This window comes from Ambystoma mexicanum, chromosome 6q (genome assembly GCF_040938575.1).
Source record: "Ambystoma mexicanum isolate Mex_15411 chromosome 6q, UKY_AmexF1_1, whole genome shotgun sequence".
Taxonomy (NCBI): domain Eukaryota; kingdom Metazoa; phylum Chordata; class Amphibia; order Caudata; family Ambystomatidae; genus Ambystoma; species Ambystoma mexicanum.
The window spans coordinates 1,311,300,915-1,311,317,793 of NC_090937.1; the positions used below are offsets into that span (position 1 = coordinate 1,311,300,915).

Consider the following 16,879-nt stretch of genomic DNA (forward strand, 5'->3'; position numbering starts at 1 on the left):
CCAGCAAATTTCTTTTGTCTGTTCTTGGCTTGGAGTAAATGTTCTGCTGCGTCTTTGAAGGCCTGGGAAATAGTCATATGTAGGGTTTTAACCACTGGCATTTCCAAAGGGTTTGGGAGATCCAATTCTGAAGTATGTGGATGTCTACCATATATAGTGTAGAAAGGGGTTTGTCCAGTGCTGGTGTGTAATTAATTATTATAGGCATATTCAGCTATCCATAACAAGTCCTTCCAATTTCTTTCCACTTGATGTAACATGCAACGTAAGTATTGCTCGAGGGTTTGGTTTGTTCTTTCTGTTTGGCCATCTGTTTGAGGATGGTGACTTGTGGATAGTTGAATGTCAATTTGGGCCATTGAACAGCATTACTTCCAGAAGTTGGATACAAACTGACTACCTCGATCTGAGATCAAGACCGATGGAAAGCCATGTAGCCGTACGATTTCCTCCAGGAATACATTTGCTAAATTGGATGCATTTGTAAGACCCTTAAAAGGAATAAAGTGTGGCATTTTAGAGAACAAGTTTACAACTACTAAGATGGTGTTGAATCCTTGACTGGGAGCTAGATTTGTAATGAAATCAAGGGACAGTGTGTGCCATGGTGCGGGAGGAATTTCCAATGGTTGGATAGGACCAGCTGGTTTTTGCTTTTTGGACTTGTTTTGTGTACACACACCGCAAGATTGAATAAATCGTAGGATGTCTTTACGCCATATGGGCCACCAATAGTTTCGTTTTACTTTAGCTAGAGTTTTGGCAATTCCAGGATGACCTTCAATCAGGGAGTCGTGATAACCCGAAATAACCTGCTCTTGTAAATCTTTACTTCGCAAGTATAGACGGTTCCTAAAATATGGTAACTGGTCTTTAATGGTGTAATGTTCTCCTTGAGTACACCACTCTAGTGAGAAAGCGGGATCCATTAAGAGTTGGATCTTGTTTTAGAGTTCACCCTGTGTCAACGTTGTTGTAGGACCCAGGAGTTTGTCTTCTGGAATGATGGCTACTGGATCTGGAGTTATGTATACCTTTTCATCAACACCCATGCGGGACAAGGCATCAGCCTTTCCGTTTCGGACTCCTGGCCGGTAGGTGATCACATAATCATATTCAGCGAAGAAAAGAGCCCACCGCAGTTGACAGGATGATTGAGCCTTTGCTGTTTTTAGGTATTGCAGGTTTCGATGATCAGTTATGACCGTGACAGTATGTCTAGCACCAAGTTGATAGTGTCGCCATCCCTTAAAAGCTGATTTTATAGCAAAGAGTTCTTTGTCTGTGATAGCATAGTTGAACTCGGGAGGTGAGAATTTTCATGACCAGAAGGCCACAGGGTGTAACTGGCCAGTTCCTGGGTCCCTTTGTGAGAGAACAGCTCCCATAGCCATGCTAGAGGCATCTGTTTCAACTATATAAGGGAGGTCTGGGCGAGGATGCCGTAGAACTGGAGCAGAAGTTAATTTTTTCTTAAGTTCTTCAAAGGCCTTCTCTGCTTCTTCGGTCCAATGGAACTTTTTATTGTTTTTTCTCAATAGTGATGTAATTGGATGCACTAATTGGAAAAAATCTGGGATGAATCAGCGGTAAAAGTTTGCAAAGCCCAACATACTCTGGATTCCTTTAAATGAAGTTGGTGACGGCCAGTTAAGAATGGCATCTACCTTGGGCCTATCCATTCTGATACTGTTTGGTGTGCGGATAAAAATGAGGAACTCCATTTCGGTGACATGAAAAGAGCATTTTTGAGTTTAGCATACAGTTTATATTGGCAGAGTTTAGTAAGGATGGAGCGGACATGCCTCACATGGTCTTCTTTTGTAGCAGGATACACTAAGATGTCATCAATGTAAACCAGGGCGCAAACGTCAATTAGCTACCGCAAAACATCATTCATAAAGTTCTGGAATGCAGCAGGAGCGATGCAAAGTCCAAAAGGCATTACCTGGTACTCATACAAGCCGTATTTGGTATGAAAGGCGGTTTTCCCTTCATCTCCTTTCTTCACTCGAACAAGATGGTACGCCCCCCTAAGGTCCAGTTTGGTATAGATTTGGGCGTCTTTGACTTGATCCAATAATTCGGGAATAAGGGACAGTGGATAATGTTTTTTTACTGTGATCTGGTTTAATGCGCTATAGTCGATGCAAGTCCTCAAATCTCCTTCCTTCTTTGGTACGATGAATAAGGGACTGGCTACCGGTGATTTAGACGGGCGATAAATTCATTTGCCAGCTACTGATCAAGATAAGATTTCAAATGGAGGTTTTCTGGTTCAGTAAGTGCATAGATTCGATCACACGGAATTTTCGCACCAGGTATGAGGTCGATCTGACAATCATAGGGCCTGTGCGGTGGTAGAGTATTTGCTTGTTCTTTCTGAAACACGTCTTGAAAATGTTGGTATTCATTTGGTAGAGTACTAGTCACACCTAGTACAATTGCCGCCGTACTGGGAGTAGCAGATGTACATAAGTCTGTTTTCCCCTTTTCTTGGTAATAACAGGTGCGAGCACAATCATCGGAAAAGGCCAACTTCTTGGCAAGCCAATCTATTAGAGGATTCTGAGCTACCAACCATGGCATCCCTAAGATTAGTCAAAACTGAGGAGCTTTGATGAGATCGAATGCAATAGATTCTCGGTGTCCATCCTGGCACAGTGGGGTTAGTGCTGCTGTACATTGGGTTACTGGTCTGGAAGCTATTTCTGTCCCATCAACAGTAGTAACTTTTTCAGTAGTCGACTTAGAGCATAAGGGAAGCCCCATCTCTGCTGCCAGATCTTGGTCTACATAATTCCCAACTGCTCCGCTGTCTATGTATGCTTCAACAGCATACATCCGAGATGGTTGTTGGTGATTGATCAAAATTACTGGTAATGCAAAGTGTGAGGTCTGTGGCTCATCCTTCTCGCTCGACAAGCTCTGCGCTTGCCGGGCTTGGTAGTTTTCTGACTCCTTGTTACTATCTTCCTTCTATGTGGCTCCAACAGTTCTCCTTGGTGGTTTCACTGGACATTCTTTGAGGAAGTGGCCTGAATTTCCGCAATATAAGCATAATTGCTGTTGCCTTATCTTGTCTCTTTCAGTTTTAGTTAAAGGGGGCCGTACACCTCCGATTTGCATGGGTTCTACCGTGTTTTCCAATGTACGTGGAACATTATCGTGGAACATTATCCTTTGACCGGACATACACAGCTCGAGTGTCTAACCTTATCCGGTCCGCTTTTCGGTCTTGTAATCTGTGATCTAATTGCACCCCAAGTTTTATGAATTCTACACAGTCTTTAGGTGGGTTAACCACTTGAGCAAGGGCATCCTTTAGTTCCCCTCGTAGACCCCAATGAAATAGTGTGGTCCTTTTTTCCTCAGGCCACCCAGCTTCAACGACTAGTCTGTTAAATGTTGCTATATATGTAAGCAAGTCTTGACTTCCTTGACGGAGTGACAATAGTTTGTTGTCTAATGCTTGGCCTTGAGTATGATGAGCAAAGAGTTTTTCCATTTCCATCTGGAAACCCCTAAAGTCATGTAACAACGGGTTATCCTGACTTACCAATGGTACCGACCAATCCGCAGCACTGCCACTCAGATATGACAAGACAAAAGCAACCCGCGCTTGGTCGTTAGGAAAAGCCCCATGTCTGCAAAGGAAATGAAGACAACACTGGTCCATGAACGTTGCGTACTTCTTGGGGTCCCCTGTAAATCGTTCGGGTGGAGCTAAAGGAACTGCCCCAGGAAGGGTTATTTGTACTGGATTGGTGGGAGAAGTTGGTACAGGTGCTGGCGGAATGTTACCAGGCAATGGGGTCTGTCCTGCCTGTGATTGGAGCAATTGTCTACTTATTTCGTCAGTACGATCCTTAGCAACAATCAAATCCCTCCTAAGAGCGTTGGTTTCTTGCCTGGCTGAATGTACTTCAGCGCGTAATTGCCCCAACAACTGAACTAACTTGTCAGTCTCTAAAGTCTCCATGACGCCCAGGTGGATAATATTATTGAGGCTTTGCGTTCTGTTACACTCACCTGGTATCTACGGTGACGCCACCCAGCCCTGGTTGGATGATTTGCACTCTCAAACCCTCTCCCAGTCCCTTGGTAATGCCTCTGGCTAAAGATGGTCTGCGATATAGGAGAGCTGGGATCAATACCAGATTGTCTTTATGTTTTCCCACCTCCCTTGGCCTCAACTCCTTCCTCCCCCTTCAGCCTTCTCCTCACCTTAATATTGTAAAAGGTGGATTCTCCGTCCTGCTCCTCATGGCAGGGGCGCGTAGATGTGGGGGAGAGCAGCGACCAAGTTACTTCACTGGTGCAAGCCCCCTTTGGAAATCCAGGCGTGCTGTGACTCCGTAGGTTTGCTGCTTTACAGTCTTTATATGCAGTTCTTATGTTGCTCTTAGTTCTAATAATAATGTCTTGCTTCTTTCCTTTTAGGTATGGAAAGGTATTTTGGTGTTGTCATGCAGTTTGAAGATGAGCATGGGCCGGTGGGCGAAAGCGCAGTGTGCGCGATGCTGTCCGGTGGGTAATGCGCGATGTGCGGCGCTGTTTCGCCTTTTATATTGCTAACCTGTGTCTTTTCTCTCCTTGCAGGTTGCGATGTTCCTCGCCGAGCGCCATAATGTTCCAGCAATGATACTGACCAGGAGATGACTACCCAGGTAAGAATTGTGTGGCTTTCTTCATTCGGGAGGAAACATGAGTAAACGCTTACTAATGCTGTCTTTCTTTCTCCTCTTTCCAGGTTATGGTATTCCAGGATGCATGTGGTGCCGGATGATGGAGTTCGTACCTTCAGGTGAGTGGAACTGAAGTCAGCTATGGATTGAAGACAGGATACTGTTCCAGGTAAGTTTTCGTAGTGTTCTTTCTTTCCCTGCAGGTCCTTGGTTTCAGGTAAGCTGGCATCAAAGAACTGGAAACGGTGAGCATTATACTGCCCACAGCAAAATAACGGAAAGCATGTTCTGCTGTTTTGGTGTTGTTTAAATAGTCTCAGGTAAAGTAGTCCAGGTAAAATAGTCCCAGGCCTGCCACACCCAAAGTAGTCCAGGTAAAGTAGTCCCAGGCCTGCCACACCCAAAAGACTAGACCGCATAGCTCAGTTCCTTGTAACTGAGCTATGCGTGTGCCTCTATGTTGGCTGAACCCCCCCAAGTTAAATAGTCCCAAGTAAATAGTCCCATTCTAATGTTGGTCTTCATGATGGTTATGAGCCTGGCGCCAAAGGCAGGACTGACTCCAGGAGAGTCTTGGATGAGGTTTTAAGGCCTTTGACCTGGCCCTAACTGGAAGGTTGACTTGCCAGTGAGGGCCAGGTGCAAGGGTCATGACAATACTGTGGTGGTGGTTTGAATAGTATACAAAACGTTGTGGGGGAAAACAATATTAAATATGTTCTCATTTTTCAGATGCAGAAATTTCACATTTATGACAAACAACTCCTCTCAAATATTTTTTTTAAATGGTTTCCAGGTGAACAAGCAGTGCAGAGTAGCATTTCCCTTGCCTGTGAGTTAGTTTTGGAGCAACTTCCCTTCTATTTTGCACCCATTCCCTCTACTTTGGCTGGTTGGTCGCCTGAGGGGGCCATCTATGGTGATTTCTGGGTGCACTGGACCTCGCGTTGTGGCATTGCAACCTGGAAGATTCCCTCCAAGCCCCTTTAGTCCTTTGAGGTGAGCTATGATTGCATGAAATGCTGCGCAAGAAACCAAGAGGGTAATTGTATAATTATATTGTTCAAAGCACAATAACATAACAACACATAACATAAGGGTACATGACTGTCACTGCATCGAAAAAGGCAGTCACCTGCACTTCACTCTCTACCCAAACTGGTTGACACAAATCCACCTTTGCATTTCCCACAGTCTAATGAGCTTTGCTTGCAAAGGCAGCTTTGGCTATGTTTTCTCATGGCTATGTATTATTAATATACACTGATATCCTGCTCCAAAGTAAGGCACCACCCTTACCCACAATTAACAGAAATACAGTCTTGCGTGACATGACACTGAATAAACTCTTAATCATAACATTTTTGACATCAAGGTGCGTAGCTTTTTTCCATATTACAATACTAGTTTGACCACCATTTCTTTGCCTTCTGTTACTAACAGCATTCACCTTGGTGCACAGTCTATTCTTGACTACACCACTCTTGAATCAGGCTTCGCAGTCACAGAATTAACATTCTGGAGTTTTATATGTGGTACGATGTATAGAGATGATTAGGGAAATAAGCCACTTCCAGGATTGCCCGAGCACTCACTAGAGCCCCTCATACATCCATTGTTAAATTGCATACAAATAATAACTAACAATTCTCCAAATCTGCTTTGTAAACCTAACCCAAATATTACAATACTTTAGGGCATATCAACCTCCTCCATTTGGCCAGGCTGACATGCACCCTTGCTGTCAAAACGTATTCTACACCCATGGCATCCAACCCTCCCTGTATTTGTAGCATCTCTTTGCCACTCCCGCATCCTCTGATCTTCCCTTAGATTATTCTCTTACGATGTGCAGTCTAAGGTCTGGATACACCTTGTGGGGGCACAGTATGCCCCTCCACGGGCAAGCCTGGGCTTTCTGAAACTACTAAAGTGGTTATTTGGTGCAGTAGAAAAGCATATTAATTTAACATAACATGTTTTTATGACCGCTTTGCTTAAATGAATCCACGTGTATCTAATTTATAAATTGTCTAAATGCATGATTATTTAGAAGAGAAAGGAGAGAACAAGTAAAACTGTTTTTTCCATCTGCACACCATGTGAATAGAATGTATTGAGTGTCGTGTGTAATTTGTGGTGTAGCACACATAGTCGACAAAGCAGAATTTCATGTGTCACCCAGGAAATATTATGGTTGGAGGCATTGCATCATAATTTGATGAACTGGAGTGGGCAGCATAATAAAGAACTCGTCTTTTGTACATCAAGCATGTTTGACATCTCTGAGCATCCCTTAGAGGGGCGAGGGGTCATCCCCCATTTGGTCCTACAGTCTTTGCCCCCTTTTTTTCAGCAGAACTTCTGAAGTAGTCGTAAGGAGGAGACGGCGGCAACTGAGCTGAAGGGTGGTGTATGACCAAACAGTGCGCATCTCTGGGATGCAGGACTTTGGCCGGAGGGTGGGGGGAGGCCTAAGAGATGGTCAGGCCTATCCACTCCTCAGCAGAGGTGAGTTAAGGAAAGGTAGCATTGAAGAAATATCAGCCATTTGGCATTGCATGTAGCTTGATACTAATGGGCAACTTTAATAACTAGGATACCATTTGAATCTCTTCACCTAACAATCTTGTCTGCAAAGAAATTGTTCTTAATAAACATTCATCATTACCTGGTTGCATGGGATGGGAGAACTTGAAAATTGGAATAATTCCTCATAGTCCACAGTTGTAATATTGCACTGATTCCTCTTCATAACCGAAGCTTTAAACAACTGATATAATTTTCTGCAGTCCTTATTCCTGTAGAAAATAAAAAAATTCTGAAATTTGCTTGAAACATTTAATACTCAATTATAAAACGAAAATGATGTTAAATGTTATTTACGGATTGCTTTAGTATGAAGAAATACTACAGGGAATTGAGACTTTTTAACTCTGACTTTAGACATGTTAACTAGTTCTCTAGCAGCAGCGAGATGCCTTCAGGAGCGCTTTCACTAGAATAGCAACATGGCTGAACAGTCATAGACAGGAGGAAGGAGTGCTCTTGACTTCTTGCAATTATCGATCAAGAATTGATTATATCTTTTGAGTCGAGTCAATGGAGCCGAGATGTATTGAACATGGTCTAGCCCAACACAAGCCTCCACCTATGCATGGGAAATGCCATCTAGGAATACATGGAGTCAGGGTCTCAACTGACATTGTCAACTTTGAATCTACCGTCCTTGTCCTAGAAAAAAGAAAGCAGAAATTGGTGAGAGATTGGTTCTAAGAGGTTTTGTTCAATTATCAGGCTTCCACCTTACACAAGAACCCAAAAGGAGGCAGGATCATTTTAAAGTGGCAGAAGGGCTTTCAGTACTCAATTCTCTAGTGCACCCTTTGCCGCCTCAAGGGATCTTAGGGATGCAGTGCAGAGGGATTGGAACAAGTAGTCATAAGTATGTGACCCAGCTGGAGACACTTAACCTATTGTATCTCTCCTGTCTAGCTTTATCTCAAGGCAAAAGGTCAAAGCAGGTGCAGAGGAAGAAGCCTGCAATCCTAAGAGGCTGACATGACTAATGGGAATTCCTGGGAATTCGTCCTTTCCTCCAAGGGGAAGCTACCCCCTTTGAGACTAAGGAGGTGTGCTTGCTCTGCAAAACACTCCCTAGGGGATTAGGCAAGTGTATCCCACTGGGGGTGAGGTCAATGGTCCAAACAGCTGTTGCATACATGGGAACTGATAACGTTGTTAGTGACAAGGAACCTTTTAATATGCTCGGCTTGGCTGCTGACCCCTCTTTGAAACTGGAATCCCAGGACCAATGGAATGGTGTCTCTTGTTGCTGGGAGACACATATAAGGGACAAGGCTCTTATCTGGAGTCGAGGAGGTAGTACAATCTAATTAAAAGAAATGATGCAGAGCAATGCACCATGTTAAAAACAAACATGTAAACTGCAGCCTGCGCACAGCATTTGAAAAACACACATGCAAAAGTGTATAGTATTTTTAACTCCCCTCAAGACAGAATATAGTGATAACGCCTGAGATAAACATTTCCAAGTAGAAGAAAGTATTTAAATTGGAAGAGGAAAATGTATTTGCATTTTCTGCTGCTGTTTGTTCTAGTTTCCTCAACATGAAATTAACAGTTAGGATTAGGAAACCTACAGATGGGAAAAGGTGGATCTTGGATAAGAGTTTATAAGCCAATATAATGGATAAACTGCAGTGTTTGGGAAGAATGTGAAATGTAGGGGAACAGGAAAATGTAAACTTAAAAGATTCAATTGTGAATGGGACCACATTGAATGAAGCCAGGACTGACTCTGACCTATGGTAGCTGCTTCGACTCGCCAACTCCCAGCAAACAAGATGGGAAAACAGATAATGATCCCTCTCAAGGAATTGGAATTTGTGTGAAGTTGAGTCATACAGATAATGACTGTCCAGTGACTATGTCAGTGGAAGACTGGCCATGCTATACATTGTAAGGGGGCTTCTTTATGGCTTGCATTGGTGTGTGGTGGGATTGAGATTAAAAAAAAAAAATAGGAATACAGCTTGACCGGTGGATCTGTCTTGCCCAATATGCTATTTCAATTTCCCAGGCCGTCCTGAGGAAAGGAAGCTTGACACTTGGTAAAACATAATGTTTTATCTAAGTTCTGCCTGGCACTTCAAACTACTTCAAGGGCGTAAGGACTGAAGTCATAAATCCAGGACTTAAAACTACAGAAGACTTGACCTGCCCAAGGCTGCTGAAGTCATAAAAACTGCCAATTCTTAACTAACAGCAAAAACACCAGATGCTCTGTAATTGAAAGACCCAATTCCAGATGTCAAGTATTATTTTGTATTTAAAAATGCTAAATTGGATTCCTATTTCTGGTGGTATCTCCCAAACGAAATGTCGTAGCAAACTCATTTCTTTTTTTAAAACGTTGAGTTTGAGAATGTCTTTTAGATTACCCTAAAATGAAATTTCTCTGATGTCATTTTATTTTGTAAAGTAGGGGAGTTTGTATTTTGATGCACAGAAACGGTGCATGCCAGTGATCCCTAAATCCTAACGTTCGCAGTGATGAGCCAGTTACGTTGAGATGGAAAAATTATGTATGTATGAAAGTATAAGTGAATAATAAGCCAAACTCTGTTAGTCATTAACCATTGGTCCTAAAAATTGCATTGCTTGATTTGTGCCAGATAGAGAGAAATCTGGTGAGCCAATTAGTAAAGTAGACATATGTGTGGAATTTACTATTTCAGAATGTTACAATGTTTAATGGAAGAAATCTCTAAGATGACATCACATCAAATGGGAGGGAAACTGGGCATAGAAGTTACTCCCATTAGAGTCTGCCGTCCTCTAATATGCCCACTGATCATGGAGAGGTAGGTATAATGTGATGTCACCTTTGGAACACTGTCAAATCACATACATTGATCAATTAGATTGGAGAAACTATACACACCTCAAAAGGGAGTTGTTTTTGTTCCATAAAATGTCAAACACACACTCACTAGGGGACAGACTCACTCGCTCACTCGCTGACTGATGAAAGAGGAAGACGGAGAGAAAGGAGAATTGATAACATGAAGGAGAAGGAATACATTGCTCTCTTTTTGGAACCATTTTGGATTATTGTCAGTGCCCTGTAAGTGAGGCCTAGTAGGAGTTAAAGTCCCAGGACTTCTTCAGTGGAATAAACAGCAGACTGGCAGTGGAGGAGAGCTGATCACATCTTTCTGACTGATCTCCAACTGTTCCTAGAGGGGGAGAATTGACTCAGCCCTTAAGAGGGTGCCCACCTGCCTCGGATACAGTCAAAAGAAATGTAGATGAGAGTATGATTTAAAGGGAAAGTAATCCTGAAGGAAGCAATACTATAAAGGGAATTCGATTAAACCCTGTCCCCTTACAGTGAAAATACTGTGAGCAATTGTGCCGCCCTCAGGGGCTCTTTTAGGAGCCTGACCAGGACATTTGTCAGTGGGACCCCTCTCCCACTTGGAACCTCAATGAGGGTGCCCAACGGGAAAGTGTCGCGCTGGCAGGATAATGTGTGTCGAGCAATTTCTGCTCAGCGGTCTCATTGTCCTAGCACCATGTCACCTTACCCTGCCCTAATGGTACAGGTGTCCGGCTGCCAGGACAATGTGCCAAGAGTTCTGGGCAGCACAGAGGCTCTCACATTGCTCTGTGTCAGCAGAGCATTACAAAGTGAGCCATTAGGCACTTATGGGAGGGAGGGGGTGACTATTATCAGGGACATTTGTCCCTTTAGAAATGGTAATGGTGGGGAGTGATCCGAAGTGAGAAGGAAGCATAAAGTGGCATGCTTTATGAAATAATGACTATTTTTATTTTGTATGTAAATTTAATGTGTTCAAAAGAACTTTTCACATATTATAAATACATTATTGAAAATTAATTAATAATTCATTAACAACTTCATATAAAAACATAAAATATGTAATTTACATTTAACAAATAGTCGAATTCTTTTTTAAGAATAATACAAAATATCGGTTCCTTGCCTACTTCAATAGCAGTTTGACCCTCAGCCAGACATTGTAAAGTGCAATTTGTAGCAACTTGTTGCCAGTATTTATACAATAAAACCAAAATGTTTTGCTCTTAATACTTTCATAATTGTCAACAAATCTACCCAGATCAGTCATGTATATTGTCCCGTTAGTTTGACACTGGGTTAGTAGGTGTTGTGCCATTTCTAACTTATTCTTAAGGTTACAGATACCGCAATTTATGTCCTCAACAAGAACTCCCTGCTCAGGGCCAATACATGTCAGGACCAGGAGTTTACCAATTCTTAACAACATTAGAAATCTCCGTAAATCAGGTGATGAACACAAGGCCAAATACCCCCGAGGTATCTTACATTTATGAATTAATTTTTGTTTTTCACTATAGTTTTTATGTTTCTTTAAGTGTAGGTAGTTAGACTCCCAGTCCCACTTTTCTAGTTTATCAACAAATTACTTTTGAAGATTTTGGTCATCTTTTTTCTAATCCAGGGTCCATTTGAGTGTCTTCAGCATTGTGTTCACACATTTTTCAAAGTTGTAATTTTCTCTCGATCCTCGGGTTTCACCCAATAGTTTCAATAGTGGGCACACACATATAGCAAACACCTTCTTTTGATTGCTAATGTAGGTAGTGAAATTAAGCCCAATTCTAATCTTAGCAATTGTATCAGAACACTAGGACCAAGTCTGAGTATTTGTCTCCAGAACTTAACCTCTATTGTCTTGAGCCAGGTCAAATTACATATATATATTGCTTCTATGGCATATACCATAGTGGGACAAAGGCACTGCCTGTATAGTAGAATGATACCTTGAAGACTGAATCCATCACTCTCTCTATCTTGGAAATCATTGCAGTTATGGTGATTGCCTTCGTACATTTGTCCCTGATCATCTCTGAGTTACCATCACAAGTGCTCATTATAATGCCCAAATATTTGTAGCTTTTAGGTTGCTCAATGTATTGATATTTAACTTCTAACTTGGGGATTTGTTTGGTGCTTGATACGCAAAGTGCATGGCTTTTGTTTTATGAGAGCATTTAAGTCTGCATATTTTTGTAAGGTTGCAAGTTAGGCTCCTGATGCTGGTAAACATACGGTCATATAGTATCAAATGGTCAGCATACAGAATACAGTTCACTGTTCCACCTTTGTATTTAGGGGGACAGTTGTTTACTTTAGCCAATGTTATGGGTAAATCTGAGAGAGATATTGAACAGCAAGGGCACGAACATGTAACCCTGCTTCGCGTCTTTCACCGCGGCTACAGGGTCCATGTAGCAGCCCCTACTGTCCAGTTGCACTTGCACCGTAGTGTCCTCATATATAGCACATATGGCTCTCAATACTTTAGGAGGGCAACCCAGTTTTTCGAGCTTGTACCACAAGATATTCCGGTCGATTGTATCGATTGCAGCGCGAAAATCAACCATCACTGCATTTAGATATGGTCCATTTCTACTTTTGGTTTCGTTTATTAATCTATCCAGCAACTTTATATAGTGTGCGGTACTTGACCCCACTGTAAATCCCATCTGGAATCTGTCTAGAATATGATTTTGTTTCACCAATTTAGTCAGCTGTTGCAGTAGCAATGATGCAAACACCTTCCCTGTTACGTCGAGCATTGCTAATAGTCTGTACTTTGCCGGATCACTCTGCTTGCCCTTATTATAGATTGGTACTAGAAGCAACTTCTTTCAAGAAGCTGGAATCTTCCCTTCCTCAGAGACCTTACACAGAATTGTTCTTCAGGACTACGTTGGCTAATCCATTTGGTCCAGGGGTTCTGGATTTTTTCAATTTTCTGACAAGGTTCATAATATCAATGTTATTGAATTGCAAGTAGTAGCTCTGTGTTTCATACGTGACTGAGTTCTGTGCATGATAAAAGGTACCAAAGGTACAAGCTGTATATTGAGTCCATACAAGAGCTCCTACAGTACTGATTATCTGCTGGGCTTTCCCGTTTTTATATCCATTCAGTTGTTGCCAAATTTTACTCGTGTTTTCAGTAGTGGCAGCAGCTATACATCCCTGCCATTGGGTGCATCTGTGCGAACCCCGCCACCATTTGACCCACCAGCGATATCTTATAGTTCTTGATGTTTGGGTTGGGGACAGTTTTAAGTTATTTGTTTTACGGATGTCTCTCCTCATTTCTCATTTAGCGTTTCAAATTTCTCTGTCATATCCGTGTCTGTGATAATTTCTGCTAGGGTGCGCAAATAATGTTTTACTAGTCACACATTTTGCAGTGATGTCGCCAATCCAGGCCTCACTTTTAACGGGCAATAGTTTTCTAAAGAATTCAACGTTGCTCCAAAATTTGCTGTACATATATTTACCAATTTTGTCAACATTTCTCATTGACTAACAACTCCTACTTCCACTCGGGTTTATTTCCAGATCCCCCGAGTGGGCAATAGTATTGCCAAACTTTGGGCCTTCCAGTTTTAGCAGCAGCAAAGAAAGATCACTACAGTTGTTTTATGTATTTTTCAGTTTCCTGATGTATGGTATCACTGCGTCAATAACATAGAGATAATCTAGCCATGCTGTTTTGATTCCGTTCTTCCATGTCACTTTGCCTGGTAAGTCTTCACACACATGGCCATTCATTTTATGGCAGTCCCAATCCCCAAGATAATCTAGCAAGTACATTCCTTTCTGATTCGATTGATTATTTCTCATTCTGCTCATACTAATAACAAAGTTTGTTTCCGGGCTTTGGTTTCCACCTCCACAATATACGTTCAGATCACCTCCTATAATTAATGTACAGGGTTTGACTCAATCACTAGGTTGTTAATAACATCAGCAATACTTTCCATGATACTCTCTGTATTGTAACTGCCTGTGGGATCATACACATTAATTATAACATAGTCTGGGTAGTCTTTTTGCCAACAAACCTTCACGGCCATCATATATGGATTTTCATGTGTACAGTTAACTTTGACGGCACTGAACCCACATTTTACCCCAGTCCCCAAACAGCCATAAAGTTGTGTCTTAATTTCATTTTGTACAAGCGCATGAAATATTTTGAATCCATCCATAAATAGATCTTCCATACGCCACCTTTCTTGTAACAGAAGTATCTCATTCTATAGTATTTTTTTTAGCAAATCATTGTCAGTCAGAAAATGTCTATGGCCTCTGGTGTTCCATCAGCAAATGGTCCAATTTCAGTCTAAACATGTTTGCTTTTGAGCCGCTATTTCCACCAGCCTCTTCATTGTGCCCAGTATGTTCTCCTGAGTCGGATTTGAAGTAAGATTGGACGAATGTCAAGTATTCAATGTTTTAATTTCTCTAATCAACTTCCCTAAAGTTTGCAATGTTTCACAATTTGCTTTTTTGTGTTCTTCCTTTGCGCCCAGTTCATATCCTATTTCAAATAGTTTTTCCTTATACTGCTGTATCATTGTGAAAATCTCAGAAGATTCGCAGAGTACTCTACTCATGGGGTGTTTCTCATTCTTTATGGGTTCGATGTATTCAAAGTCTTTTGAGTTGAGTAAAGAAAGCGAATAAATCAAATGTCGTATGTGAATTAATTTAGTTCTATTTATATGAGTAGCCTTAAGCACTGTGTACTGAATTTAGACTCTTTATGGTAAATTTAGTGTTTTCTTTGTGCGTCGAGATGTTGTTCTGATTTCTCATAGATTTAGCAGCGTCAGTTGTCTTCTTAGCATATTCTGAGGTCCCGGGAACAGACAATTCAAATAGGATTTCTTAATTCGTATCCTCCCCTACCTCTATGCGCAGTGACTCACAACTCGCAGCAGTGGAGGCATTGCCTTGTTCTAGTTGCTAGTTCCCATTCAGGAGCCAACTTGTCAGCATGCCATTAGTTTGAGTGTTTTTCCTCTGCTTTTTCCAATTAGATTTTGCCTTAGATTTAAAAGTAGTAGCTGGTTCCTCTGTCGGTTTGTGCCAATAATACCTATATTTTTTGCCTCATTGGCTTTGAGTTGTAACTTGTTTTGATTTAGTTTTCTTTGGCGCTTTATTAGACTTCGCTGTTTATCATCTCTTACTACGGGTACACAGGTCAGGCTACTGGGTACCATTTCCAGAATCTTCTCACACATCTTCAGTAGCACTTTCAAGGCACACTGTATTGATGCCAGTTGTGCCTGCACTTCATTTCTATGTCCATTAGTGACCTTGATTTCACTTGGGCTTTCGAACGTTCTTACTCAATAATTCAATTTGAGGAAGAAGAGAGTCTTTGAGCATTTGCATAGTTGTTCCTATTTCTTGATTCCTAGACATCTATGCTTTTGTTTCCAGGGTTGTATTTGTGCGCATTGCCTTCAAGGTCTTGGACTTTACTATCCCTTCTATAATTACCAGGGGATTTCTGTATTGTGTAGAAAAGTTCTAGTAAGGAATTGTTGTTATCAATTGCTGCTAGTGAGGAATCCACTGCTTTGTGAATGTTGGTAATTTGCATCACGCACAGTCAGCAATATCGCGGCCCGCTTCTGCATGTTTTCCAGCAACCTGTAAAACAGTTTCAACTGGGTAAAATGTAGTAATTTTACCCATATTATTATCAAGAGGGGTTTTACGTTTTGGGGGAACTTGTAGTTGAACGTTTTCCCAAGGTTCATTGTTACGCAAGTTATAGTTACTTTCCCGAGCTCTTACTTTGCCCGGTACCTTGCTGGAGATCATAATCAGCTAGCACCTTAGCCCTTGATAGTGTACGGCTTCCCTAGTCGATGGTCAATTTCCAGGCACTATATATTACCACAATTACTTAGTTTAGGTCTTAATCAACTTAGTGTGCAGTAAGTGTGGCATTACTTTATGTCCAGTATTTAGCTGTTTAGCTATATAAATATTATTGGTTATCACAGTAATGTGTACCGAGGACCAGGATGGAATGCTCAGGCACCGGTAAGAATTACTAGAATTCCTTCAGGGGAATGTCTAATTACAGGTGGCTCAAAGAGTTGGTACCCTACAGTCACCACTCCTGCTATGGTACCTCAAGTGGGCCTTTTAGCAAGAATCAGTCCTCCTTCCAGGTAATCTCTCAAAATGAATTTCTGATGTCAGTGAATGACCCTTAAGAAAGATCTGGATTTCACGAGGAACTCTTAATAAACACGCAGTATATAAGCCGAAGGCACTCTTGTGACACTCCCTGTCCCCGACTGTACGGGACAAGGGACTGTGGATTCTGTATGTAAACTGCTGGATAGAAGGAAACAAATGGAGCCGTCAGCCCGTAGGTCATTGCTCCCACAAAGAACTAAAGTCACTCACCACCTGGCTGCAGAATGTTATTCACTTGCAGTGACAATTTTTCTCCTTCGTCGGCCCCCTCTTCTGGCTCCTGTGCTCCTGTAGATAGAGAGACCGACCCGGTACAAGATTCAAGAAGCACAGGACACAATGCTACACGGTGTCCACTTCAGTTGGAAAACAAGGAAAGAACTTTGAAATGTTGAGCGTCAAGTCGCACCTTACTGTTCAGAGTACTCCGTGTCTAACTGGCCACCTCCAACGCTCACCCTAGATTGTCTGATGACTATGGCTTTAAAACCCAAGGGGGATTTGTTAGGCTCACATTAGTCAGCAAGATGCTATAGTGACTTTGCATGCAGGATATGGAGAATAAACC

The 16,879-nt window shown here is 41.9% G+C and overlaps 1 protein-coding gene across 2 annotated transcripts in view; it reads right to left on the minus strand.

The window, feature by feature from the left end:
- The window catches only part of LOC138516641 (ADP-ribosyl cyclase/cyclic ADP-ribose hydrolase 1-like), a 279,111-nt gene that overhangs the window by 205,984 nt on the left and 56,248 nt on the right, over nucleotides 1–16,879 (minus strand). For both annotated transcript variants that reach the window (XM_069631933.1, XM_069631932.1), the window contains exon 2: nucleotides 7,360–7,489. In XM_069631933.1, coding sequence (XP_069488034.1) covers nucleotides 7,360–7,489 — 130 coding nt within the window. The remainder of the gene's footprint in view (nucleotides 1–7,359; nucleotides 7,490–16,879) is intronic.